This window comes from Centroberyx affinis, unplaced genomic scaffold (genome assembly GCF_046629955.1).
Source record: "Centroberyx affinis isolate AG114_WGS23_722 - 3 ecotype Tasmania unplaced genomic scaffold, CSIRO-AGI_Caff_v1 ptg003406l_1, whole genome shotgun sequence".
Classification (NCBI taxonomy): domain Eukaryota; kingdom Metazoa; phylum Chordata; class Actinopteri; order Beryciformes; family Berycidae; genus Centroberyx; species Centroberyx affinis.
In genome coordinates this window covers 69513-95668 of record NW_027281385.1, presented here as the reverse complement: position 1 = coordinate 95668, position 26156 = coordinate 69513, and the positions used below count along the sequence as shown (strand labels likewise).

Genomic DNA, 26156 nt, shown 5'->3' with positions numbered 1-26156 from the left:
TGTTCATGTAATTTGCTTCATGTAGAAATTGCTTCATGCAGCAGATATAAGAGAGATGCTTCTGGCCTATGAGCCACCTCCTCTTTTTACAAGGGTTACTAACTTAAAGGTCGATGAAATTCCCACATAAATTCTTGTTTGTGGCCAATAAACATTGACGAAGGCAATAAATAGCTGATAGAATGGTTCAATAAATTGCACTCACTGGCAGACCAACAGGACCAGGTGGGCCTGGCAAACCAACTGAGCCCTGAAAGCAGAGAGAACACAATCCAAGGTAATTACAACACATTGTATGAAAAAGGCATTCACAAAGAGATTTGTCATAAGAACTCGTGTAGTCTGTCAGTGGTAAAGCAATCCAAATACTGTATTAGTATTGCATGAAGTCTAGCCACTAAGGGGCAGTATCAACCCTGATAATCTTGCAGAGATAAAGCATTAAAAGTGCTGTTCTCTTCCCTTATATCAAAGGCCTTTCCTACTTAATTGAATTCAGTGTGCATGCTGTGAATCCTGTCATGACTGCTATAATGTCTCTATCATTTAGGTGAGGGCATTTAATAAATACGATCAGGTTTCTATCCAACCTGCACACTCATAGATAAAACCTAATGCTAATTCAGATATTCAGGATTAATCATGATGAAATTGTTCCAGATAGTACCATCTCGCCAGGTTCTCCAGTGTCTCCTCTTGGACCCTTGGCGCCAATGAGACCCTGGATAAATAGAGGACAAATCATCATCTACAGTGTAAAGATAGCTTCCTTCTTGTATCCTGCATACTACACCTCCGTGAATGACATTCAGTCAAGTTCATGTCAGCGAGACGCCTTTCAAAATGAATTGATGCGCAGAAATGTTCCAATCTTGAAAACAGTGCTTATGCTACAATGCCCTTAGCAACCTCCTGGATTCAAACTGTGGGTCTTCCTATTCAGTCAAACCTCTCTTCCAGCTCACCAGCCTTCGCCTGTATAGCTCAATGGGTTCAGGACCAAGAGCATGGCACTAACACTTGATTCCCACAGAGGGCAGCCCTGCTAAAAATATCTCTACACGCATGATGATGGGTGTCAGATGCTTTGGATAAATGAGTCAACAAAAGGACATAGACAGTGTTTCCTCGGTATTCATTTAGCAGTGGTGCGCCACCACAGCAAGGAAATTACCACCACTGTTAGAGAAAATTAGAAATTAAAATTAGCATTCTAATTTAGTCTTACTATCATCTAAAACTAACTGATTAAAAAACAATTTTAGCACTATAACCGCAACTTGAAACATAACAAATAGCAACAAAGCTAGAATTATCCCCCCAAGCACCCTTGCTTCATAAAATTACAGAGGAAACACTGAAATATGTGGGTGCTAAATGTCCTCATTAGCTAGAATATAAATGGATTACCAGGCTACTACTCATAATCTATATACCCACGCTTCTTTTACTCAATTTCTATCTCTTCATGGTATAATATCACAAAAAATAATGCAGTTCTTTAAGTGGGGTGGACCCGCTCAAGCAGCTGTGTCGTTTTATTTCTCACCTCATCACCTTTTTCCCCTTTGGACCCTGGTTCTCCCCTGTATCCCAGAGGGCCCTGATGTAAATTACAGGCAAAATGGGAAAAAAATGCTTAATAGAATTTCTACAATCAGAGAACAAAAACAGATCAGTCACCTAATATAACACACTAATACTTTACATGCAGTGTATGGCATTTAAAAATGTACATATGCAGAACACTGTCGGCCTGAATCCATTGTCAGTGACTGGTGCCCTTTGACCCCTCACCTTTGGTCCAGGAGCACCAGGTGACCCAGGCTGACCATCCTGTCCGTTCTCCCCATCTCTCCCTGGGACCCCTGGTCGGCCCGGCATGCCCTTGGGACCCCGCTCACCCTGCAGCACAACACATCAAACGTAGTGCGTTGGTCATATGGATTGCTCATTTGTTTATCAGACTGTTAGCCAAGATTTACGATTAAGCAACCAAAACCGCTTGTGAATTTTGAAGCCAGTAAGGAAGTAGAAACAGAAATACTGCAGGTCAAATTACAATATTCTGCAATTGCCGTGAGCTTGATACTGCCAAAGCTAAAAGATCAGTGATAAAGTTGTATTGTAAAGACACTGGCCCCATCCATCACTCAGTGGAGCAATTCATCAAGCAGACGAGGCATCAGTTGGATAGGAAACACACTGTCCAGAAGCTTGTTGTCTACCATCGCTCTGCCAGAGGACAGGTGGAGAACTTGTACAGATTCACAGTGAATGGCTAAACCAGCTGTGTTGGCAGCGTTATATTTTCAGCTGTGCAGTATGATGGATACAGTATTACACATGCAGAAGTTGGCGTGATGAATGAGTTCAATGCAATTGAGCACGGTGTAGACCACACAGGCATGCAGGGAATCACACACTCATCGCATTAACACATGCACACACACTCACACACACACACACACTCACACACACACACACACACACACACACATATACAACATGAGGTCACCCAAAGCATCACCTCTTCTATGGTCATTCTGCAAAGGCTGGCCACAGTATATGAACACATCCATTCAGTCCATTCAAGCACAAGCAAAAGTTATTTTTCCTTGATACACACAGAGGCACACCCACACACCCACACACACACACACACGCACACACACACAATGGATCCATTCTCTGTGAAACGTGGGTGTTAAACAAAGCAGACACCATAGGCTATTGTATGGGCGATGGAGAGGAAGTGTTTACAACTATCCCAAACCGCGCCAGTCTTTGATGTGGATCCGTCTCAGCTAGGTCCTCAGCACCACAACAACTCATTACACAGTTCAGATGAGACCCACAGGCTTACACAACACAGGGCACAGGAGTGCAGTTTCCATAATGCCACGGCGGGCAAGTGAGGGTACAGGACTTATGTTTATGTATTTTTGTGGCTTGAGATGAATTATACAGTCTAAAATGCCAATACCTATATAGCTTTACAAGCTGTTAACCCACACAAATTAACTCAAAGGTTTCTTTAATTAGCTGCAATTGCATACTAAAAGACAAAAAGGAATGTGTCACTGAGAGAATGTGAAACGTATTAAATAATACAATAAAATGGTAAAATTGAATCAACTATGCCCCAGTATAATCAAATTCTCTAAAAATATGGAACCTCTTAATTCGGCAATAAAAATACTTTCATTGCTTTTCTAAATATGAGAATAGTTACGTCATGGGGAGTTGCATGCAGAGAGGATTTGTAAATACCCACTCCCTTTAACCGCACTCACTCTACTCCAGCAGCTATATTAGTTACAGAGTCTGTTCAGTAAGTGGAAGGTCAAAGGTTCAATCCCCACAACAGGTATTATGTCCAAACCTGCTGAAGTGTCTTTGATCAAGACGCTCTCCATGCATGTATGTGTGAGAGGGATATGCTAGGAGACAAATTTACGTTAAATTGATCTAAAATGAGTTACTTATAGGGCTGGAAATGATGCTCTGTGTGATTACCATCTCTGCTGTCATGCCTGGTCGTCCTCGCTCCCCAGGTTCACCGGGTGGTCCCTAAGAGCAGGAGAAAAATTTCACAAGTTCAGAATCAACTGATAATGATAAAGAGATTCTCCTAAAAAAGTTGCAGGTAGGTTATTTGTGTTTGCTGTTTGGTGCCCAAATGAATGAAGTCCATGTCTCACCTGTAGGCCTAGCTTGCCCATCTCTCCAGGTGGTCCAGCAGGGCCTTCTTCACTCTGCAAGCTCACAGAGAAGATACCAGCCTCAGATCAATAGGAATTACACTGCAAAAAATCTCCATCTTAACAACAGTAATTTAGTCAATTACTGTATTGAATCCTAAAATCGTACTTTTCTAAAAAAATATGTGAAAAAATGCTAATTTTCTCTTGGTTCCAATGCAAATCAACTTGTTTCAAGAACTTTGTAGAATCAAGTGTAATTTTCTTGATAGTACTGCAGTGATCTGCCTTATTCTGACTCATTTCTAGAAAATTCCTGCAAAAATAAAAAATAATATCTGAAGGCTAGATATGAGACCAAGTGACTTAATTTAAGATGGACATTTTTTGCAGTGTAATAAACATCCCAATCCCCAATAAACACAGACTCGTCTTCATTGTGTGAAAGATAGTCACAGCATACTTACAGGCCAACCAGCACGAAGTAACTGGTAGAAATTGGTTTGCTATGGGAAGAATAGAAACACACACAGGATGACCATCAAATCAAGTCATAATAGTAAATGAACAGATTGGTATAAGATGGATAAGATGGATGTGACACTCATCCACATTTATAAACTCATCATCTGTAACGAGATCCTTCATCTTCTCTCAATTTTCATAGTGTCTCGAGTCAAAAATACATCTTTGCTTTATCACTGACCCGCAACCAAAATGGATGGAAGCATGTGAATGCTCTCCAGCCACATGGAGTTCAAAGCACACACTGAGTAACAAATCGCCCATCACGAACCAATAAGACCAACTGACTTTTATTTCTGTAGCAGCTTTATTCAATAATGGAGATGCAGTTTTCCCTCATGCTGATATAGTGGTGGGTGTGTTATACAACATACAGCTGTGGCAGAGAGATTAAACAGATGAGGACGGAGCAAAGGGATCGCACGCACCGTAACTGCAGGGTCAAATGCTCTACAGATAGTCTAGGGGAGCCTGTGGTTCTGGGGAAGATGGGGTACCCTAATGTACTGTATGTGGGTAACATCTGTCTGTTGGGTGAGGGGCGATGAGTTACACAAGGGCTGAGGGAGAGATGAGGAAGGAAAAGTCAAACATGCCTTACAGTGCTATGATAGCATACATGCTGAGTATGAGTGGCCCCAGTGGGAGTCAAACCCCTTAGATGGTCTATCTATTGAGTTATGCAGGACAGCTAAATTCAGAAGTGGATCATAGCTTGGAGGGGGTTGGGCCAGATTAACTATCTGAAAGACCAGCCTTGAATCTAAAAGCATCTGCCTGGCTATGAAAGACAAAACAACTAGGCACTCAACTTGAACGTTTAAACCCAAAGACAATATGTTCTTACCAAGGACACTCTGATGACTGAAAAATTGGATAGGATGTCTGCAGAGAATCAGTTTAGGGAGAAGGCAAACAAGGCTAATACTGAGGTGAAAAAAGAGAGAGTACTGGGGGTTCCCATCTTACCTGGAAGGCAGCCCATTCCTCAGCAGTGTTTTTCCACAGGTAGAGCGTTGGTAAACCTGGTGGTCCAGGCGGTCCTTGCTCCCCCCTTTGTCCTGGACTCCCTTCATGGCCGATCTTACCCTTGTGAAAAGGAAGAGGTGAAAAGGAAATGTTACATTTATGCAAAACCATTCTGTTTAAATATGGGATGCTTAGTATCATATTATGGCTTTGTTTTTAACTTTATAACACAGAAGTGATTTAATGCAGCATGGGGATACAGCATAAATAACAGACACATGGACTTAATGGAGGAAGGGACGGACAGAGATTACATTAGTAAATATATGAAGTTCTAAGTGAAACTGAGCTCCAAAACGAGGTATATCCTCTGATCCTACTTCACCACCGTAATTCACAAGGACACAGTAAAGGTGCATTCAAATCCAAAAGGGTCAAGCGGACTAACCTGACATATAATCATAGGCTATTATGTCATAAACAAGAGTTAGCTTGTTAGCTTCTCTCACCTTATCACCTTTAAACCCGGGCAGGCCAGGTTCACCAGGACAGCCCTACAGACACAGTAAAATACAGGTATCCACGTCAAAAAACAGTGGGACGAAAAGGGCTTCCAAAAAAGCACAGGATATAATCAAAATAAAGGGATTGGAAGCAACGTCAAAAATGTATTAAAGCTTCAAAAGCGCATAAATGAACAACAGCGCACAATGAGCAGGTGAACATATACAGTATAGGCTATAAATATGCAGAATATGCAATGTGTTTTGAGCTCAGTGCTCTTCCTCCTGCCTGAGGAAGAGCACTCGAAATGCATTGATCATTTATGCACTTTTGAAACTTTAATAAATTGCTGACGTTGCACAAGTAAGTAAAGTAAAAAACAGCAGCCTCCAAGCAACAAAATGCTCATTATAAACTACCTGGTGATAAACAAAACAAAAAAAGCAATTTCACAAAACTGTGAAACTACTGTGCCTTAATTAAAAAGATAGAAGAATCCAGACTTTCAATATGATAAGATCAAGATCACTTAGGCCAATAATTGATTGTATATATCAATCCATGGCTTAAAATGAAAGAGAACTGATCTCTACAACTTCCTAGAGGTGAAATCCAGCAGCCTGAGATCGACAAGCAGGGCAGCTGATCCTTGTAAACCCTTGTAAACTTTGGATGTCTGTAAAATAATGCAAGCTTTCGAGACCTAAAGACTACTAGGATATAGCTGTGAACTTAACCTGCTACGTGAAACCTGAAATGCTTCCTTTTGGTAGTGAAACCTTCTCCTGTAGGACTTTGTAGACTGCGTAAATCTCCCCACATATTCTCTATAAATGGCATCTGATGAAGTCTGCTCATAAACTATATTATTGTCCAAACCGCATAACTACAATTTTGGTGGTTCACTTTTTCTTGCCTTAATTGCAAGTTGAAAAAAAGGACAGAATAACTGTACACTGCTTCTGTGTTCCCAAATAATCTTCTATTCTTACATGTAAGAATACATGAAGAACGTATTCTCTTCTTTTTTGTGCTCATCTTTACTGCCCAGCACCTGCGAAATAATATGGATGCTTTGAGCTTTGAGACCGTTAACTGAATTGAACGTTTAGCCTACATGGTCATTCTTGTGTTGAGTGAGTTTCGTGACCCTGTTGAGAGCCCATTACATATTTTCAAAAATACATAAGGAATCTTTGAAATAATTATCATTTCTTTCTACCTCCCTAAAAAACAGTTTGCTGATATCCAGTATTTGCCCCAAACTGTGATATAAAGACCACTTACTGTTATCAACCAATAGCAAATAAAAGTATTGAGCAGCATGATTTTGTCAGTGGTCACATCTGTCTGAGTGTCACTCACTCTCTGTAAATCATTGAGTTTCTTCAGAGGATAGTGCTGCAGCCTAACATGTACTAAAATAAGCTAATCTTAAACGAGCCTACTCTACTGGACTGCCAGCAGCAGAGAACCTCAACTGTAGCCTTGAGCTGCTGTACATGAGGAGGAAGGGCAGGAGGGATAACGATTGCAGGTCTCCATGCCGCATGCCTTTATTCCTAGCCAGCAGGACATCTTCCTTCATGTTCGCTACAGCCGGGTTCAATCACACTAATCGTGCTGAGTGATCCCGTGGAGTTTATAGCAGTGAGACTCCAGGGAATGGCCCAGACAGGGCCAGATGTGCAATCTGGGTCTGGTTCTGTCTGCCCTGCAGTCCCTGGGATGACCCACCTCCTGAACCAGGTGAGCCTTCTGATTGGATAGCGGGAACTGACTTTACTCCTCCGCACCACTCAGATGGGTTTGAAGCAAGAAGTCCTGTTTGTCATAATGAGTAATGCTATGACAAACTGTGTTGAGACTTGTGGTTCAGTCTTAAGCTGTGGTTCTCTGAGTGTTCAGAGAGCAGCATCAAAGACATGTGGATCAACATATGCTGGAGCAGTGTAACCTCCCTTGATCAGATTCAGATTGTAATTGATGGAGAACAGCTTTTGTAAACTGTAGGGCATAAACACGCGTCACACTTTCTTCATTCACAAGGCTTCTCCTGCCTTTTTTTCTCATCCAACAAAATAGATAACTGTGATGTGATATATTGGATTTACTATGTTTAATCACCGGGAAACAAACCTTATCTTGACAAGCAATGTCCAAAAAGGTGCTATAAGCAATGTTAACATTTAATGTAGAACAGATTATAATTTGTCACTGAGCAGTTTACCTCAGGCAGAATGACCTAAAGAGGACTTCTTGCTGAAAGAAGTGGCTGCATGTGCGATGTAAAATGCAAATACGGCATTGATTATAGTTACTGCCTTTGCCTCCTTGTTTTGAATACATAGGACAGAGGTATATCAGAGAAACATTAAGGGAATAAAACCACTCACTTCCTTCCCTGGGGGGCCCATTCGGCCTGGAGGGCCGCTCTGGAGCCGGTACTTCCTGCCGTCTGAGCCCAGGACCAGGTCTCCATCTCTGGATACAATGGTCACAATGCTTGGGCGCTCCTTGCCTGGTTGGCTACCATTGTGCTTGGTTCCCTGATGAGGCTGGGTGGTGCTTTGGGTGGTGATGGGTCTCTGCTCCTCAACCACTGCCTTCACAGGGGGACCAGAGGAGGGGCCATGGGGGGTAGGTGAGCCGGACCTGGGCCTTTCATCGTCTTCCTCCTCCCTCAGTTTATTTGAGTCTGGGGAGAAAGGGTCTGAAGGGATCTTAGCAGCGGGAAATTCCACCGAGGGCTTCTTGGGGGTGTTCCCAGTGTCCAGGTCAAGGATGATGTCATCAGACGGTTTCCCCGGGAAGAGCGACGAACCCCTGCCTCCTGAATCAGTCTTGTCTGTGGTAATGTTGTCCTCCAGATGTTTAGAGGAGAGCTCCGGCTTGCCGTCCTGGCCTCCCTTGGCTCCCTGTCTGGTAGGTTTCCACTCAGGGTTGAGCTGCCCCCCGCTTTGGAAGGTTGGATCCAACAGGTCAGTGTCCTCATCCACCACAAACACGTCCCCACGGCCCACTGAACCTTTCCGATTGGGCCTTGAAGGCACCGTCCCGTCCCCTCGAGAGCTCTCCTGCCGCAGAAACACATTCTGTTGAAAAACACAAGAGTTAAAAGAAGTGAGGTCAGTCTCTCAGACATAACTACAGCGGTATTTCAGTTTGCTTTGGTGTTTTTATGATGCTATTTTGGATAGGATGTGGATGTCTTATTGGGTGGCTATGCGTTGTTGTGGTAGACTTGTGAAGAGAGAGTCTTTCTAAAGGACAATAAACATAAACAGCATCATAAATGTTAAATTATTGTTGTTTGCACAGTTTAACAACCACCAGTGAGCCAAACCAATAGTAAAACAACAGTTTTGGGTTGAGAGTATAGGCCATGTACCTGCTGCACAGTGCAGCACAACTAATCAAAAAAAGATGTCAGAATCACAATAGGGCCTATTGCAATTTCTAAATCATGAGTGACAGTAATTACTTCTTAGAGAGAAATCTGTTTCACTGTATTGTATGTATGTGCAGAATCTGTGACTTAAAAATCAAGTTAAGTGCATTTTATTCAAACCAAGTAAACATTAAGCATTATCATCCCATCCTCCACCGAAAATAATTTAAAATTTTAAGTGCTGGAAAAGAAATTATGTAAAGAGCAAAGCTGTGACCTCATTTATCACGAGTTGAAATTGTAATCACAGTATGATTTTTGTTAATATCATGAAGCCCTGCTGGAGAAAAGAATCATATCATCTCTCTCTCCTCTCGTCCCAGTTAAATTCCAAAAACGTGTCTCCTCCACTCAGCCCATCTCCTGCTCTCTTGAACCCTTCCCCCTCGACCGCACCGCTGCTGCTGATCTGCTTCCATTCCTGACAACCATCACCAACTGACATCTGGCTTCGTACAGTCTGCCTTCAACCCAGCCAGAGTTACTTATCCTATCAGGAAAACTAACCCTGACCCATCTGCCATCAAAAACTACAGGCCTTTCTTTCCAAAACACTTGAAAGCGTTGCCTCTAATTAACATCTCAATATCTCTCACAGAGTAGCCTGTTGGAGCCAAACCAGTCTGGCTTCAAGACAGCCCATTCTGCTGAGACTGTGCTCATTGTTTGCACTGAGACACTCCACACTGCTAGAGCTGCTTTTTCATCCTCCGCCCTGATCCTCCTGGCTCAGTTGTCACATCCGACAACCTCTACTATTGTAGTGCAACTATCACCTTTTTTCCTTTCTCTGATACTCAGGTTGAAGCGTGCATCTCTGCTTGCCAAGCTGACATATCTAGTTGGATGTTCTCCCACCAGATCGAAATCAACCTTGACAAGACTGAGCTGCACTTTTTTTTTTTTAATAAATTCTGTCCTCTGGAAGACCCCTTCATCGAGCATTATAGTGTCTCCTGCCGATACGGCCAAGAGAGTCTTGGTGTGACTGTAGACAACCAACTGTCCAATAGCACCTCCACCCATCCAGGCCATCGTCCAGCCCTACAAACTGCTACTATTGGCAGCCTAGCTGTCCCTCTCCTCCAGCCACCTGGTCAAGGCTTCACCTGGCTTTGACTCTCTTCCCTCCTGTCTCCCCAGTTTTGGAATGAACATCCCTCTACAGTCAGGACAGCAGAGTTATTCCCTATTTTCCATTGTGGGAATTAAAACTCACTTCTTCAGTTAACGCTTTACCTTCCCTTGTCCCCCTGTATCACATCCCCTCTCCCTTATCTACCTCCTCTACTTAATCGAATTGTCAAAAGTAAAACAAATCTTTTCTACCTCTCTCTTTTGCCCTTATTTCTTTTCCTGTCACTTTTCCATCTTATAAAATTACCAACATCCATTGTCAAAGCACAATGACCCTTTAACTGTAAATCACTCTGGTTAACAGTATCAGCTCTTAAAAAGCAATTGTAAAATTGAATGCCCTATTGACTGACATATCTGTGTACACTCTGCATTCTCAGCCACATAAAAAAAACAATGTCTTTCAAGTTATAAAATAAACCCACGATTTCAAAACAAACACACAATTTAAAGCTCTGTGGTCTCCAGAGGTGACAGTAAAAACACTCTGGAATTAAAAACACACACATACCACCACAACCTGGGCATTCCCCCTTGCTAGACATTATTACATTATTGCATCACATGCACACGCACACACACAAAACCCCAAAAATACACACTCCTATTGCTCACAAAGTGTTGGGCCTGGGGAACAGTGGCACATCGAGAGAGGCCTGGTAGGGGAAGGGACCAAGGGGCTGTAAATTTTGTTTGATGACCCTAATGGGCCGAAATGGAGAGCAGTAAAGTGGAGCTGGGAGGCATGTGGAGAGGAGCCTGCTGCTAGTGAGAGGACAGGGGGAGGAGGAGAGGAGGGGAGGAGGGGAGGAGGGGAGGAGGGGAGAGGGAGGTGGGAGTGTGGAGAGAAGGAGGATAGGGAAAACAGAAGAGGAGAGGGTAAGAAAAGGATAGTGTGTGCTAAAGGTACGGAGACAAGGGAGTGTTTTGGAGTTTGGAGACTTGTGTGCGAGGTGAAAAACATGCATGTCATCTAGTATGTATAAAGGTACTAATCAACCCACAGTAAGGAAAATAGGGATGGGACGATATGCTTATCTCACGATATGATTCGATAGGCGATATGGGATTCACGCTTCGATATGACCACGATACGATGTGATAAATAAAAGTTCAATAGCAATAAAGTATGACTGTGCAGAATTATTTACTTCTGAGCCACAAATCTTTCCAGCAATGACATTGACTTTCTAGAATGTAAACACCAATTTAACCCACGATATGTATTGTCACATGTTTGTAATGGGATATATTGATTTTGGATATACTGTAAATCGTCCCATCCCTACCTGAAAACCGGTATTTTTAGCGCTTCCCTTGTTCCCTACAACAAAAGAGGCCGGATGAGCTACCTGACCGAGTAGAGCTCCCACTGCTGCAACAAATTTAATTAACATTGATTTCAAATGAAGGTGATATAGTTTTAATGCTATTTCAGCGGCCCTTCCTCCCTGTGAGAAAAACAAAAAAGAAATGGGTGAAATATCACTTAGTTTTTTAAAAAGTGATACTATTATTACTATTACTATTATTCAAGCTTATATTACTGACAGAGTGCTATCTCTGAGCGGAGGTGAAAGTACGGTGGGTATCAAACTTATGGATTGAAACCATTAGTGCCATGCAGATTTTATGCATCAATATAAACTTTATGGAATAAAAAAGGTAGAATATTGATGGGATCTCAGGTTTCCTATAAAGTTATGGGCATTGTTTTACTGTAAAAATCAATTGAGCATGGTCTGAGCATTATCAAAAACAAATGGTATACCCAACTGTTACACAGAAACAATCTGGATTTCATTCATCAAATTTGAAATATTAGAACCACTGTGAGTCTTCAGAAATCTGCAGTAATACCCAGCCGTACGTTGAGGACTGGCTGGCTAGCGAGGGCCGTTGAAGGAGTGAGATGGACAAGGGACCAGCGAGGTGCTCCAACTCTGAAAACAAAGCCCCTTTCTCTCTGCCTGAGCCCAGGCCACAGCCGGCCAGTCGGACCCTTGTTGATAAGCCGACACTGGATCTCCTGTGGCTGACACCGTCCCTTCAGCTTATCTCCCATGGAGTCTGTGAGATATCCCTAAGAGCGCCAGCCCAGCAGGCCGTGCTTGCTTGGAATACCATTACTCTCTTACACATTGGCCAGTCAGTCAGGAGCCGATAGCTGTAAAACACTGCTGTTTTACCACAGAGAGACACACACCTAGGTCATTTCTATTCATCACGTGACATTATTTTTTAAGGCATATCTGCTTCATTAGACAGTATGCAGTTGAAATTACAGGAAAGATGGGTGAAACAGGGATGTAGGAACTGATAACATAAAAACTGCCAGATAATCTACTAATTGGTCAAAACGTCATAAAATCCCTCTAAATGGGTTGAAAAAGTCATAAAAACTGTTGATGTAAACACTCTACTATATTGCTACACTCTAGTAAGTTAGCTGTCATTCAGCATGACATAATAGCTGTTTTCCTGCCAAAATGTTTAGCTTTGGTCAAACGTAATAAATTCCACTGCAGTTACAAACACACACATTGCCAGAATGTAACAGCAAGTGAGCATCACTCAATCTCAATAGGAGGTGAGAGAGCGCCATTTCATTAGCATTAGGCAACATCTGTTATGCAGAAAAACAGCTTTGCTTGCTCAATCTAGTTGTAACTAAAATATTCGCCAGCAAAGTTTAGCGAGACTGTAACACTGGGCGAGCGAGCATCACTCAATATAAGGAGAGAGAGCGCTGACTGACTGACTGACTGACTGACTTGAATTTGGCTCCTGATGAACACGTCTTACACCGTGGGAAAAATAACTCGCCTCCTTACACAAGTTTATTCCAGTTCCATTATTCAGCTTTGCATATGACAGTTTCATATCTCACCTTCTGTATATATATATTTGTCTTCTCTCTGCAGAGGAGGGAGAACAAGTAGCGAGTCTCTTTGTGACAGTGATGTATAACTCTACCACTAAGGGACTAAGGGGGTTGCCAAAGTCATCAGGTTTCAAATTCCACTGATAGCAGCTTTAAAGAGAATCTATACAGCAGACTACACATACCATGCATCTGAATAGATAGCCTGTCAGACAAAATCCTAATGATCGCAGTAAGTAATTCTTTAAGCCTTTATATCGTGTGCCAAGACACTGTTTATACTCCCTGTCTTTTTTAGGGGCTCTGTAGTAGCAGGCTCAAGCAAGCAAGCAAGCACACTGTGTGTACTCAGTGTTTGTGTATGTGTGTGAGTGTGTGTGTGCCTTTGTATCCGAACAACAGTTGCACTGTCTGGGGCAATGTGCAGGGGAGGCACAATGTGAAAGTGTCAAGTCAGCACAATATGATGTGGGCCCATCCCAGTCTATAGGTGAATGGCAGTCTGGGTCTCATATGCTACACTCACACACACACACACACTGTCAGTATGAATGGCTGGAGGGTGATGAACAGACAGCACAATTTCACAGGCTTCCATAATGCTTCCTTAATGCTGCTGTCACATGAAAGTCTAATAACTCTAATAACTAATAACTGTAATGTATGTGTTCATGAGTTTCACATCCCTTGGGCCCCTGAAACCGGTCAAAACCCAATGTATAACTTAATTATAAAGTGTCAATTAGAAAATAACAATTCTTCTATTTTTTTGTGAAAAGTCGTTTTTAGAGATATGTTTTTTGTCCAACAACAGCTATACGGACACTATAGGAGGTTGTTACAGTGAGTACATTAACATGCACACAACACTTCAGTTACTGTGAACCATAAATTTAGGTGATAGTTCGAGTCAAGTTTGTACATAATTTGAAGTAACGTGATTTCCCAACAGTAACCCGGGTTTAGGTGGATTAATGACTGAGACGGATGTCACCTGATGGCATCTGCGGCCATCTTTATATCAGATGAAAAATGTCTGGACTTGTCAGATGTTTTTTCTATTCTTTGTTGTTCGTGTTGATGCACTTACAGATTGCCTTGATGCAAGAGGCATTATTCTCTGTGCCATGTTGTCAGGTGTTCAACAAATGCACCGATGCAGGTCATATCATATGTGACCTATATTACATGTGAATGAAACAATGAAATCAGGCTAAGTTGTTAAAGTGACTGTTGCCATAATTGTAGTATTGCCTCAATCACGTTAGGATGAGACTATGGGTATGTTTACATTATTATGCATGTAAACATACCCACTACTACCACAAATGACACTTCCTGCTCACTATAAGCTCTTTAAATACTGACTGATGGGTTGGAAGTAGAGTAACTCATTATTTTATACTACTGTGCTCAGCTACTTTGTTTGGTGACACTTGCACTTTACCAGAGAATTTACACTAAAGGAAACTTTAGCATTCTACTCCACTACTCCGCTATTTTACAGCAAATGTCCTACTTTGATACTCCACTTCTTTTACTAATGAACCTGAAAAAGGTTGACTGTGCAAAAATGTTCAGAATTCATAAACCAGATAAACTCTCCTATTTCAAACTTGGAAAAAAATAACAATTATAAACGAATCACTGGCCACTGTAGCCTAACTTAAGACACTTCACACTGGACGACACTTCAAAGATGGGATGTTTCATAGCAGTACATAAATAGGATGCTATTTATCATCTGCAATTGATAATAAAGTAAATAAAGTAAACTCCTCTATCAGGGTATTTCAACTTTTATTTATGTAAGCAAAGTATCCGTGACCATCTTCCACCAAATGCTGATGGAAAACAAAGATCATTGCTCAGACATTTTTTGTCTGCAACTCTCAACAAATATTTGTGGGAAAATACAGTAACAAAAAATTAGGGCAAATGTCAGCTGAGCACACCTGGACCCGATTAATGGTTATTACAAATCACTGTGTTCCTCCATCAGCACAAATCTGTCCTCCAAGTCTGTCTGCATGTATAGTTGACAGCTCCTCTGTTACAGGCTGTACACATTGAGAAACCCACAGAGGCCTAACAGCCTGACACAACTGCTGCAGGCTAGAGTGCTACCCACACACATGTGCACACACACAAATACACACACACACACACACACATACACACACAATGCACACTTGCTCCCACAAAGGGCTAATCAAATGGCAAGGTCCGTAAATCTAGGCAAGACACAGGTATGCAGCCTCTCTCAGACTGGCTGGGTCTTGCAAGCAGCAGTAGGTAAATTGGCCTGGAAAAATACATGATCACAGTTGTCTGATCTTTCAGGAATAGGGACAAATACACTATGTATTGCAGAGGTTGGTGCAAGTATAATAATCATTGGAAGATTGTGAAGAACAGTTATTCATGTTCTATCATTAATAAAATATAACAAATGAAAAGAACTAGGGATGGGACGATATGCTTGTCTCATGATACGATTCGATACACGATATGCGGTTCATGATTCAATACAACCACGATACGATGTGATAAATAGAAAACAATGTTTATTTCTGAGACACAAACTGAAAAAAATAAAATTTGGTTGGAGAGCTTGTGAAATTGCGTCTCATTTGTGATTACTACAGCAGAATAAAATGTAGCTAATATCGCGATTCATTTTTCTGCTTCAGAGAAATCTTCATCTCCATTGTGCGAACATCAAAGGCTTGAAGTAATGTGCGCAGTCCTAAAAGCTGATTTATGGTTCTGTGTCAAAGTGTTCCCGTTGCTATGCTGTGTCTACAGCGGTGCGAATATTTATAGTTCTGCAGTGGTGATTCTGCGTAGACCACTGAAACACTAGACGGCAGTCTTGCTTTGTTAACATGGAAATAATAACAACAGAAGTTTACATTCTCTGAAACTCGTTTTTCTGGGATATTTCTCACCACAAATTCAGTGTCATCTGGTAGTCTTTATAATTTGGGGATGAGATGTCCTACAAATTAACAATCAAACAAACAAATGAACACATCTGTTAACCTCCTCAGCTAGTCTCTCTTCAATCTGCTCGATGTTGTCTTCACTATCAGCGGACATTACCCAGATGCAGATAGCAGGAAATACGAAGCAGGCCAATCACAGTTCTTGCAGTCTTGCGTTACATTTTTTGAGAGGTGCACGTAAGATACGGCAGCAGCCTCTGTGGGCCACACCAGCGCCTTAATTATAGGTGGTTTTGACACTCCCTGACAGCGTAAGCTAACAAAGATTTGCACATAGAACCCGTTGAGACGGGGTCAGGTCTGTCCTCTACCAAGTCCACAAACAAACACTACTTCCATATCATGCATACTAGCCATAAGGGTTTCATTACAAAAAGCTACACATGTCGACATTGCAGAAGCAACACTTTATACGACATACATGCTGAATGAACGCTGCACTTTTGCTCTATTCCTGTATGAAAACTCAAGTTTAGCTCTCTATTCAGCCAGTGGAAGTTGCGACAAATGGCATGATGACTAGTTGGTTGAGAAACACTTTTGTTTTACAATATACCAATTTGATTCTACTGTATGGCATTCAAAATAGAATCTTCTGCAGTACTAATGCAGGATAGACAATATATACGTGAAGGTGGGCTTCCACAATAGCTACCACTGTATATATCCATTTTAGAAAAGAAATGTGACCTGATATTAATTCTTCAGTATTTCAAAAACAAAGAAGAATATTTCCTCAAAAATGTCATGGCAGTTAAATGTCAAGACTCTGACAACAGAGCCCAAGGAGTTGACTCAACAATGTTGCTTTAATCACATGGGAATATGTTGTTGCCAGGAAGCACTTGAGTAACTTTTGACCCAGTCGAAAAATGTCACATCATTGTGTATTTCTGGGAGCATTATGCAGTTGCCCTAAATTTGCCAAGTGTATCACCACCCTAAGCCAACAAGAGGCCTTGTTAAGGTTGTTTAAAAACTGAAAAACATAGTAAACCTTTCTGAGCTTAAAACGTCAGAACCACAGCCGGTATTCAACATAAATGAATGTGTTCATCACAAAAACATTAAACATGAAAAAGCTGAAAAAAAAACATTCTCAGCCCAGTGCATCATAAATAAAATGACACTGAATTCAATGAAAGCATCATCACACTGTGTCATGGTACTGCTATTATTTACAGTTTGATGACAAGTGATGACAGTTTAAATATCAGCATATGACTATCAATATGACTCAGACTTCCCAATATGTGAACTGCAACCAGTAAACAAGTAACCTTGTTCATGTAAACTGTATATGTATACGGCAGATCCAACATCAACCGATGCAAGTCAAAGTAGCATTGGCATAAGACTACTTCACTTTAAAGCATGTACAACAAAATATAATGGAAATTTTATATCAATCAATGCAATGGTCTGCAGAGCATTAAGTAGCCTACTTTACCTTAACGTATGAAAATCATAACAGAATGGAAATTCTACACCCATAAAAGCAGTCTGTGGACTGGGTCGCACCAGGCAGTACCTTTCCTTTCAGCAGCCTTTGGCTCTGCACATGCAATCCGTCTAAATCCAGCAGCAGGCATCCCAGCACTAAGTACCATCCAACATGGCAGTGCATGACTGCAGGAGGCACAGGTCTGTCTGTGTTTCCAGTATGTTCACATTGTACCAACAGGCAGGCAGACGCTCAGAGGGGAGGCTGATCCAACTCTCAGCAGACACACCCACACACCTACCAGGTACACACCCTTTCACTATAGCACCCACCTTACATCTTGTATAAACAATACATACATTCTGGCATATGTCGGAGATCCGCATACATGTAGTGCCCAACCCATTAGCCCCGGGGCGGCCCCTGTAAACAGTTGTCTCCGAGTGGATTAGAGTGTATGCGAGAGAGTGAGAAGGAGCAAGAAAATGACAGGGAGAAATGTAGTGCAGTCAAAGAATTATATTTTATATTTCACAAACGCAAAACAAATCTTCAAAAAATGTTCAACAGAATATATCACTCTCACCCACAAAAAGTCATAGCATGCAACGCACGCTCCAAACACACAATTCATCAGTGAATGAACATCCAAATCGTTCCTCAGCCCTCATCTAACCAAACTAGATTGAGGGTGAGAGTGAACATCTGATCACCGCTGGCTATTGGCACAACACAGTAACCGCAACATCATGGGAAACTAAAACTCTGCTAGAGTGAATATTGCTCCTTCCAACTGCTGAGTGAAGAGCCTGGAAGCAGAATGAAGAAAAAGGGGAACGAGGATGTGAGGGAATCCCCGCCGTTTCCAGACACGAATGGCCTTTTGGTTAGAGAGAGCCTGCACACAACCCAAGACCTCAAAAAATGTGTGGATGGGAATTAGAGGAGGGGAAAGCCGCATTGGCCACACGGATTACATGCTATGGAGGCAGGAATAAGTCTCCCAACGCAAGGCTCAATAAAATAACCGCAGCTGAGAGAACACTGGGGGGAAATATTCACAGATTCCCTGAGGTCAGCTTGATTTACGCGATGAGGGCGAGATGCAGAGGAGACCTCCTCTGGCGTTCACTCCAAGTCAAAGAGCAGAACAGTGGGGCAGCTCCCCGACACAGGAAGGATTACTTCATGTCTATTAGGAACAAAGGAGAGGTGGTCTAGCATAAACAGCAATATAACTGAACGAGAGCAAAGGGAGGTTGATTTGGGGTGAACAGACCCTCTGTGGGTGCTTGAAGACTGCAGGGCAGATGTGTGGGGGATATCAATGATCTCTTTCTATTTCTAAACAACTTCCCGGCACATCTTAGTCCTCCCCACCGCATAATGGCTTCCAGAGATCCCCCGCTGTCTGCACTGAGAAAGTAAACCTAATTGAATTTTAAGAGCTGGACCTGTAGTGTGTGGATTTCTGTCCTCTTGGAGTGATTAACGCAGGGTGAGAGGTGAAGAGGGAGCACTGGAGGGAGAGCGAGGGTAAGCTGCTGATGTAGCGTTCTTATGACAACTCTCCATCACCTCGCATTTACCACGGCTGATTTATCTTCGCAGCATAGATACCCTGTACTAAATTACAGTGTGAGAGGGGAAAATTATAAGCTCGAGCGTGTTGGGGCCGCAGGCTCCGACGACAGGGTGCTGGGCTGCTTGGTGACGACAAAGAAAGAAACAACTAGGGCAAGACCTCATCCCTTTCTTCCTCTCCATCCTCTCCTCTCCACATCCTCCATCCTCCTCCGCTCCTTCAACCTCCCACTTCCCCTCATCCTCCATGATTTCAAGGCCTCCCAGCTCTTCTGTAATTACCTCATTTTATATTGGAACCAGCTATGAATCATCAACCACTAATGTTTGTCAAGCTGCTAAATAATTACTGCTCAGCCAATAGCTGGGGGTATGAAACAAAAGGTTGACAATGTGCAGAACCTTCCTGTTTTTTAATAAACATGTCGTTCAGATGGGAAGGAGAGCATATGCCTCTTTTACAGCCAAAATAAAGCAGAATTCCCCTCTCTTTGTGTTTTTATTTACCAGAGTCATTTGCTCACAGTGGAATGTGCCCTTTACTTAGTCTTTGATGCTCAAAGGAAACCCCAGAAATATGTGGTTTTCTATTAGCTCCAGGATCCATCCCACCATGATCGGATTGTTTTATATTGGACTTTTCTGTTACACAGTCTTGGGAAATGAGAGCTCTGTCTCCCACCCCCTTCCATCTGTTACAGCTCTGATGCTCAGTGGTTTGCTCTGACATGTTTGTGCTGTTGTGTCTCGTCTTCCTGCAATGCCAACTGTTCTGCTGAGGGGCGCCCAGCGTGCCGGGAGTGCAGACCTGAAAGTGTTTCTTGAGATGCCGTGTTGATCTTTTAAAAATAGCTTGCTCAACCCCATACGGGACTAAAACATAAATATTGAACACATATTATGAAGGCTACAACATCCAAGTGACATTCATTCGACTGTAGCACACACCAGTGCGCATCATTTAAAAGAGGACTGAATAAGTATAAAGTGTGAGAAGAGTTTGTGAGACTGCATTTCGCCCCTGCAGTATCTGGCTATATTTCAGTGCTATTGTAAAGGGTGGAGCTGTACAGATAATAAGTATTATATCACAGTGTCCTTGACGCCGCCTCAAATTAACTGCTCTCTGCCTCTGATGTGATCGCAGAGCACTCACACCCACTTAATCACCTCATCACAGAGGAAGCAAGAACAGCCAACAGAAACAGTAGGAATGGCCTGACATCTGCACTGCAACTATGTTTTTCAGCAGATCCAGACCTATCATCTTGGAGCCAAGCCCTACAGGATATATGTTTTGCATATTGGCAGAAAACCATATAACATCAGGAATAAAAACCGAGGCCCTGACACGGGTCACTCATCTACTGGAGGGCCTTGCTACAGCTTGCTGGCTGGCTGCGGCAGATTATTAGAGATGCCGCATGTCTGAGAGTTGAGGAGGTCTGTCAGCAGGTCTACCTGCTCCGCTCCGTCTTTGTTGCTAGGAAACCTGGCAAACCTGGCTGTTTGGCAACCTCACGCTCGCTCTGTGTGTGGCACCGAGGCAGCAATATTTGGCGGGGAACAACAGAGAATTAAACAGAAAAAAATGGGAACAGAATAAAGGGTCAAGGAGGGAATGTGAGGTTTGTTGGCATGACAAGATGTTGCTCTTGGCTGAATGGGAACATGAGAGGAATGCATCATATGGATGCATAACTAACATCCAGTGACAACCTATTGATTCTAGCCCCAACAGTAAAGGATGATATCAGCTTTTTATCCACACACCAGTGAGCAATTCATACTGATTCTGCTATCCTGACAAGCAGATGGTACAATATACAGAGTTCAGTGATGACAGCCATAATGATAGCTTCATAGGAGCAGCTCATCTCCCACGGTTGTTTGGACAAAAGGAAAATGCAGGCTGACCTGTCTGTCTGTCTGTCTCTCTGTCTGTCTAGCCCAGCTGGATGACTTTGACCTGGCCCTGACCTCTGACCAGGTAAAAGAGAGAGAGAATCAAACACAGGGAGAAAATAGAGTCAAAAAGCAGAGAGAGTGTGGAGGAAATGACACTATTATACTAGCCGTCTCTGGTCAGAACCTTTGTTTATCTCAAACTGGTGGAGAAGACAGAGACAGCATTCAACTGAGAAATGGTATCATGCTTGATACATGATGGATAGAATGGCCAGGTTCCAGAGATAAAAGATTTCCAGTGCAAACAAGGACCAATTCAACTAGCCACTGTCTTATCCGTCTCAGGTCAGGTCAAAGGCATGAGAGATGTGCTGAACAGCAGTTTCTAAATTTCCACACAGAGATGAGCTCTCATAATAATACAAAGTGAGTACAGTACAGATATTAAAGACATAAAAGACATAGAATTGTATAATAGTGCCATTTCCTCCACAGAGAGAGAGAGAGAGAGAGAGGGAGAAAATAGAGAGTCAAAGAGCAGAGAGAAAGACAGAGAGACAGAGAGCGAGAGGGGGTGACGGTGACAGAGGCAGACAGAGAGATTGAACTCTTGTAAATTTCTAGTCACAGAAATATGTTTAAAGAACACAGTTTCAAGCATCTCTCCACATATGCGGTTGGCAGATAAGAAAACAAAAGCACAGCAGACCTGGGATCGACCTAGAACCATATCAGATCTGGGGAAAATGATAGCTTTATATATTTTGACAAGGTATTCTCAAAAAAACGGATGCTATGTTTTTATATTTACAAGAAGGGCTGGCATCTATGTGTGCTGATGTCACTGAGAGACAGAAGGACGGAACTACAGATGTCTGAAATGGCTGTGCAAGTAACTTTTATAGTGAAGCTACACAGCCCTGTAGGGAGAAAAAAAATGCATTTTAAGGTAATTGATGCATCAAAATCATACACTATATCTTCATCATTAGTGTTAGAAAGAAGAAAAAATACAAACTCCAAGCAAAAGAAAAAGAAAATATCACAAAATTCTAAATAAAATTGTCTATGTAATGCTAAACTGTCACAAACTACTCAAACTTGTTACAACCTCAACAAATCTTCTCACCTAAAATGCACAGTTATTAAAATGCTTTATTTATAATAAAGATCGATCTATGCGACTAAAAGCACACTTCAACACATTTTATCAAATATCTAAATGTGTCTTATTTAAAATAATCATTACGCTTCAATTACATTATAACAAATGACCTTATCATTCAATGTCGAACCTACTGCATCAATCTGCTCATTCAGTAGTCAATGATATTTTCCAAGATGGTAAACAGATGACTTGTAACATCTTTCTACTCCAAACCCTTTGTCTTCTCAATAAGTGTTGCTAAAAGATTAGAGGTGTTGTCTGGATCCAGGACTGTCATAGAAAAACACTTACAGCTGTTAAACTACTTCCCAAGATGCTCACAGCTGTCAAGCTTGTACTATAGCTTGTTATTTACAGTATCAATGTCATCTTGCAAGTTCTCTCCTGATGGTGTTTCACTGTCTGGAATGATAGATTTCTACACAGATGTACTGTTGATTGATGCTGCTGAATTGAATATGATCTGTCTAATGCTCTAAACTGTTGACAACTACTAACCTTAAATAAACAACACCGTTTCTACCTTAAGCCTTAGTCTTGTTAATGTTTTTTTCTTCTTGTTTAATCCCAAGGGTTTGTTAAATGGCCAATAGCTTCTCAATTGCACAATAAATCTGGATTATCTGTGAGAAAAGGAAAACACAACAGTCTGTCATAACTGAACATGATACTTATTTGACTTACATGTAAGCAAAATAAAATATTTTACCAGGCCATTTAGTGTCAAAAAAAGTCCTATAATGTCAACGCCAGGCAGAATATCTTCTGTTTGGTTACAAAAACTCTTTCAGTTGTCAATCCAAAATCCTATTCTCAGACGTATGACACTGGACTTCATCTTTAACAGGCACTTCATAAATTACCAGCTTTTAAAGAAGTTACACAATACCCAGCATTAGCTAACATGAGGCTCCGCTAGGACATGAAAATGCCAGCAAGGGCAAAGTCATTTAATAAGAAAGCGTTGCCAGGTTTATCTTTACAGAAAATACGATATGAACCATGGTGGATTAACAGAGTTCATGGAAAAGTGTCAAAGTGATGGATAATTTTTTTCCGTCAGTTATTTTTTTTTCAAGTCTCAGCTTGCCAGTTGAAAGCCATTGTTTGACAAGTTTTATAAAAGAGGCCTCTCTAGAGATTGGAGTGGAAACACACTTGGTTGTGGAAGGATATGGAACAGGGAACATTACAACCACAGGCGTGTGTCTGCGTCTCTCTCTCTGACAGATGCAGCTTCAGGGAGCGAGTGTTAGTGGTGTGCAAACTATTTATAAAACTAAACACCCTGCAGCCAACTGGACTCAAATTGGTCTGCCTCGGAGAGGTGAAGCTCAACTTTAAAACAACGTTCAAACGCATGCATGCTCATGTCATGCTCGCTCTGTCTCTTTCTCTCTCTCTCCCACACACACACACACACACACACACACACACACGCATACACAAACACTCTCAAGCACACAGAGAATCACACATTATCGCACACTTAGGCATTTCCACAAACCAATTTACAGACTCAAAATTCTTGCTTAGCAAAAGTGAGCAATTTGAGTCAAATCACCGTCAAGGACAAAAGTATTACATTTGTTTCACAGAAAAAATCTGTGAACAACAATTCAAACAAAGTTCTAACATAAAAGGAAGTTACTAACTAATATACTAATAGACTAATATAAAGACATGTAGGTTACAAGGGTTCAAAACCATCAACTTATTTTGAAGTTCACTGCTCTGGCTTTGTAATTATGCATTTAGCTAAGGTCTCTGACCTCCAGGAGTGTTTAATATCTTAGTGCACATTGGGGAGAGCTGAAGATTAACTGTTGCAGTGCCACATCCCTACAGAGAGCACCTGTCAAGGGGCCAGTGGCCCCAGACAGGACATGCATCAAAGTCAGGAAACCACAACAACGTGGCCCCACAATCAGAAATGTTATGCTTCAAAGAACAGGGCAGCAGACCTTAGCAAAAGAGAAACAGAGCTTGTTAATGTGGTAGTGTTATTTTTAAAACGTGCAGAGTCCGAAGAGACCCAGAGACGGGACTGCTGTACCTCTACAGGTCTGGTCTGTAGGGTTCTAATGAGAAACAGGCTTCAGGGAAAGGGAAAGCACAGAGAGAGGGAGAGAGAGAGAGAGAGAGAGAGAGAGAGAGAGAGAGAGAGAGAGAGAGAGAGAGAGAGAGAGAGAGAGAGAGAGAGAGAGGGAGAGAGAGGGACTGACCAGACAGGTAGACAGACCAAGAAACAGAGACAAATATACAAAGAGAGAGGTACAGGCAGAGAGAAAAAGACAGAGATACAGCGAGCAGGAGATAGTAAGACAATAAAAACAAGCAACAGAAAAACAGATTAACAGAGAAAGTCAAAAAATGAGAAAGAGACGGCCAGCTAAAATAGATTTCTCTAACTCGAAAGCACATTATGTTCCTGCATACAGTCTCTGCAACACAAAACTGCGGGAGAGGTGTAAGTGTTCCACATCATGTCGGCATCCAAGTGCCATCCAGCTGAATCAACTTGGTGCCAGGTGGGGCTGGCAGGAGATGGAGCGTGGCATGGCATGGCATAATGTGTTTTAATCTGAAGATTGCAATCGCTCTTTTGGCTATGCACTATAGTGTAAAGAGAACCAGATCCAGATGATTTCAGGCATTTTGAAAATGTAAAGGTAAATAAAACCAGCTTTGCTTTCCCTTCATTTCCATGCATACGATCTCTGCCAGTGTTTCCATTTCAAACATGTGCGGATGCCAAAACTATGGTTTATGGTATAAGTGCCAGTGTAAACAACCCTCTGCATTTCAAGAAGAATATTAGGTTTGTCTGAAATACTAAACTATGTGTAGCCACAACAAATGCTTGAGCGATTATGGTGAACTGTGAAAAATTGCAAACCAACATCACATCACTGCCTGTGTCTGCAATTTCTGAAAATCCAAGCTGGCATAATTGAGGCACATTGCGGATTCAAGATGAATTGATCAGATAATGGCTCTCAAATATTCATCAACATCAACAATGAGGTGTAATTAATCAAAGCATGCCTCCAACGCCATTTTACCACAACAGAACACAGACTCGTGGAGCAGGAGGCAGACAGGTCAGGCACACAGACATCTGACGTCACACACACACACACACACACACACACACACAAACAAAAACACACACACGCACAAATGCAATGTAGATCAGTCAGCCAAGGACAAGGAGTCGGATGGCTGGTTGGGGCCTCTGACGCCTGAGGCTCCTTCCCACAGCGCTAATTAATGACAGACGGGCCTGCATCAAAAACAAAACACTGGACTGGCGGTTTTGTAGACAGAGACGGATGAGAAACGAAGCCAGTGAAACCAGGCCAGCGGTCGGGGTACAAGACTCTAGCTGCCTGCCTGCCCACAGCTGGATCCAACCACCATGACGACTGGTCAGCTGCCCACACTCCAACTCCCCACACTCCAGCTATGCGGACCATCACCAGGCCGCAGCTGGGGAACCAGGCAACTGCATGTTTGCTTTGTTTGTTTTGATCACAATCTCAATTAAAAAATGGAATTTCTGGCCATGTGTTTAAAGAGTACTTGAGTGTATCTCCGCAGGTTCGGCACCATGCTGTCCTACTCACAGTCCGGCTGAAGTCCAAGAAAGAGTCGTCCTTGGATTTCCCCAGCAAGTCCTCCAGGTCATTTGAGGACAGAAGTAGCTCCTGGGTGGAAACAAAGGGGGGAAATTTCTAAATAAAAAAAAATAAAAAAGTATAAAGTATAAAACACAATTCAAGCCTAAACCAATGAACAACTAAACACTCCGAGTCATTAAATTCACCAGACTGGATCAAAACCACAGGAGTCAGTGCCATTTTGTTG

At 42.1% G+C, this 26156-nt stretch overlaps 1 protein-coding gene across 1 annotated transcript in view; it reads right to left on the bottom strand.

The window, feature by feature from the left end:
• LOC139660863 (collagen alpha-1(II) chain) overlaps nt 1–26156 on the bottom strand; it is an 83951-nt gene that overhangs the window by 46436 nt on the left and 11359 nt on the right. The window contains exons 6-16 of the mRNA XM_071539120.1: nt 25916–25993; nt 8099–8797; nt 5708–5752; nt 5199–5318; nt 4172–4210; nt 3705–3758; nt 3520–3573; nt 1798–1905; nt 1550–1603; nt 668–721; nt 206–250 (exon numbers count right to left, since the gene is read on the bottom strand). Coding sequence (XP_071395221.1) covers nt 206–250; nt 668–721; nt 1550–1603; nt 1798–1905; nt 3520–3573; nt 3705–3758; nt 4172–4210; nt 5199–5318; nt 5708–5752; nt 8099–8797; nt 25916–25993 — 1350 coding nt within the window. The remainder of the gene's footprint in view (nt 1–205; nt 251–667; nt 722–1549; nt 1604–1797; nt 1906–3519; nt 3574–3704; nt 3759–4171; nt 4211–5198; nt 5319–5707; nt 5753–8098; nt 8798–25915; nt 25994–26156) is intronic.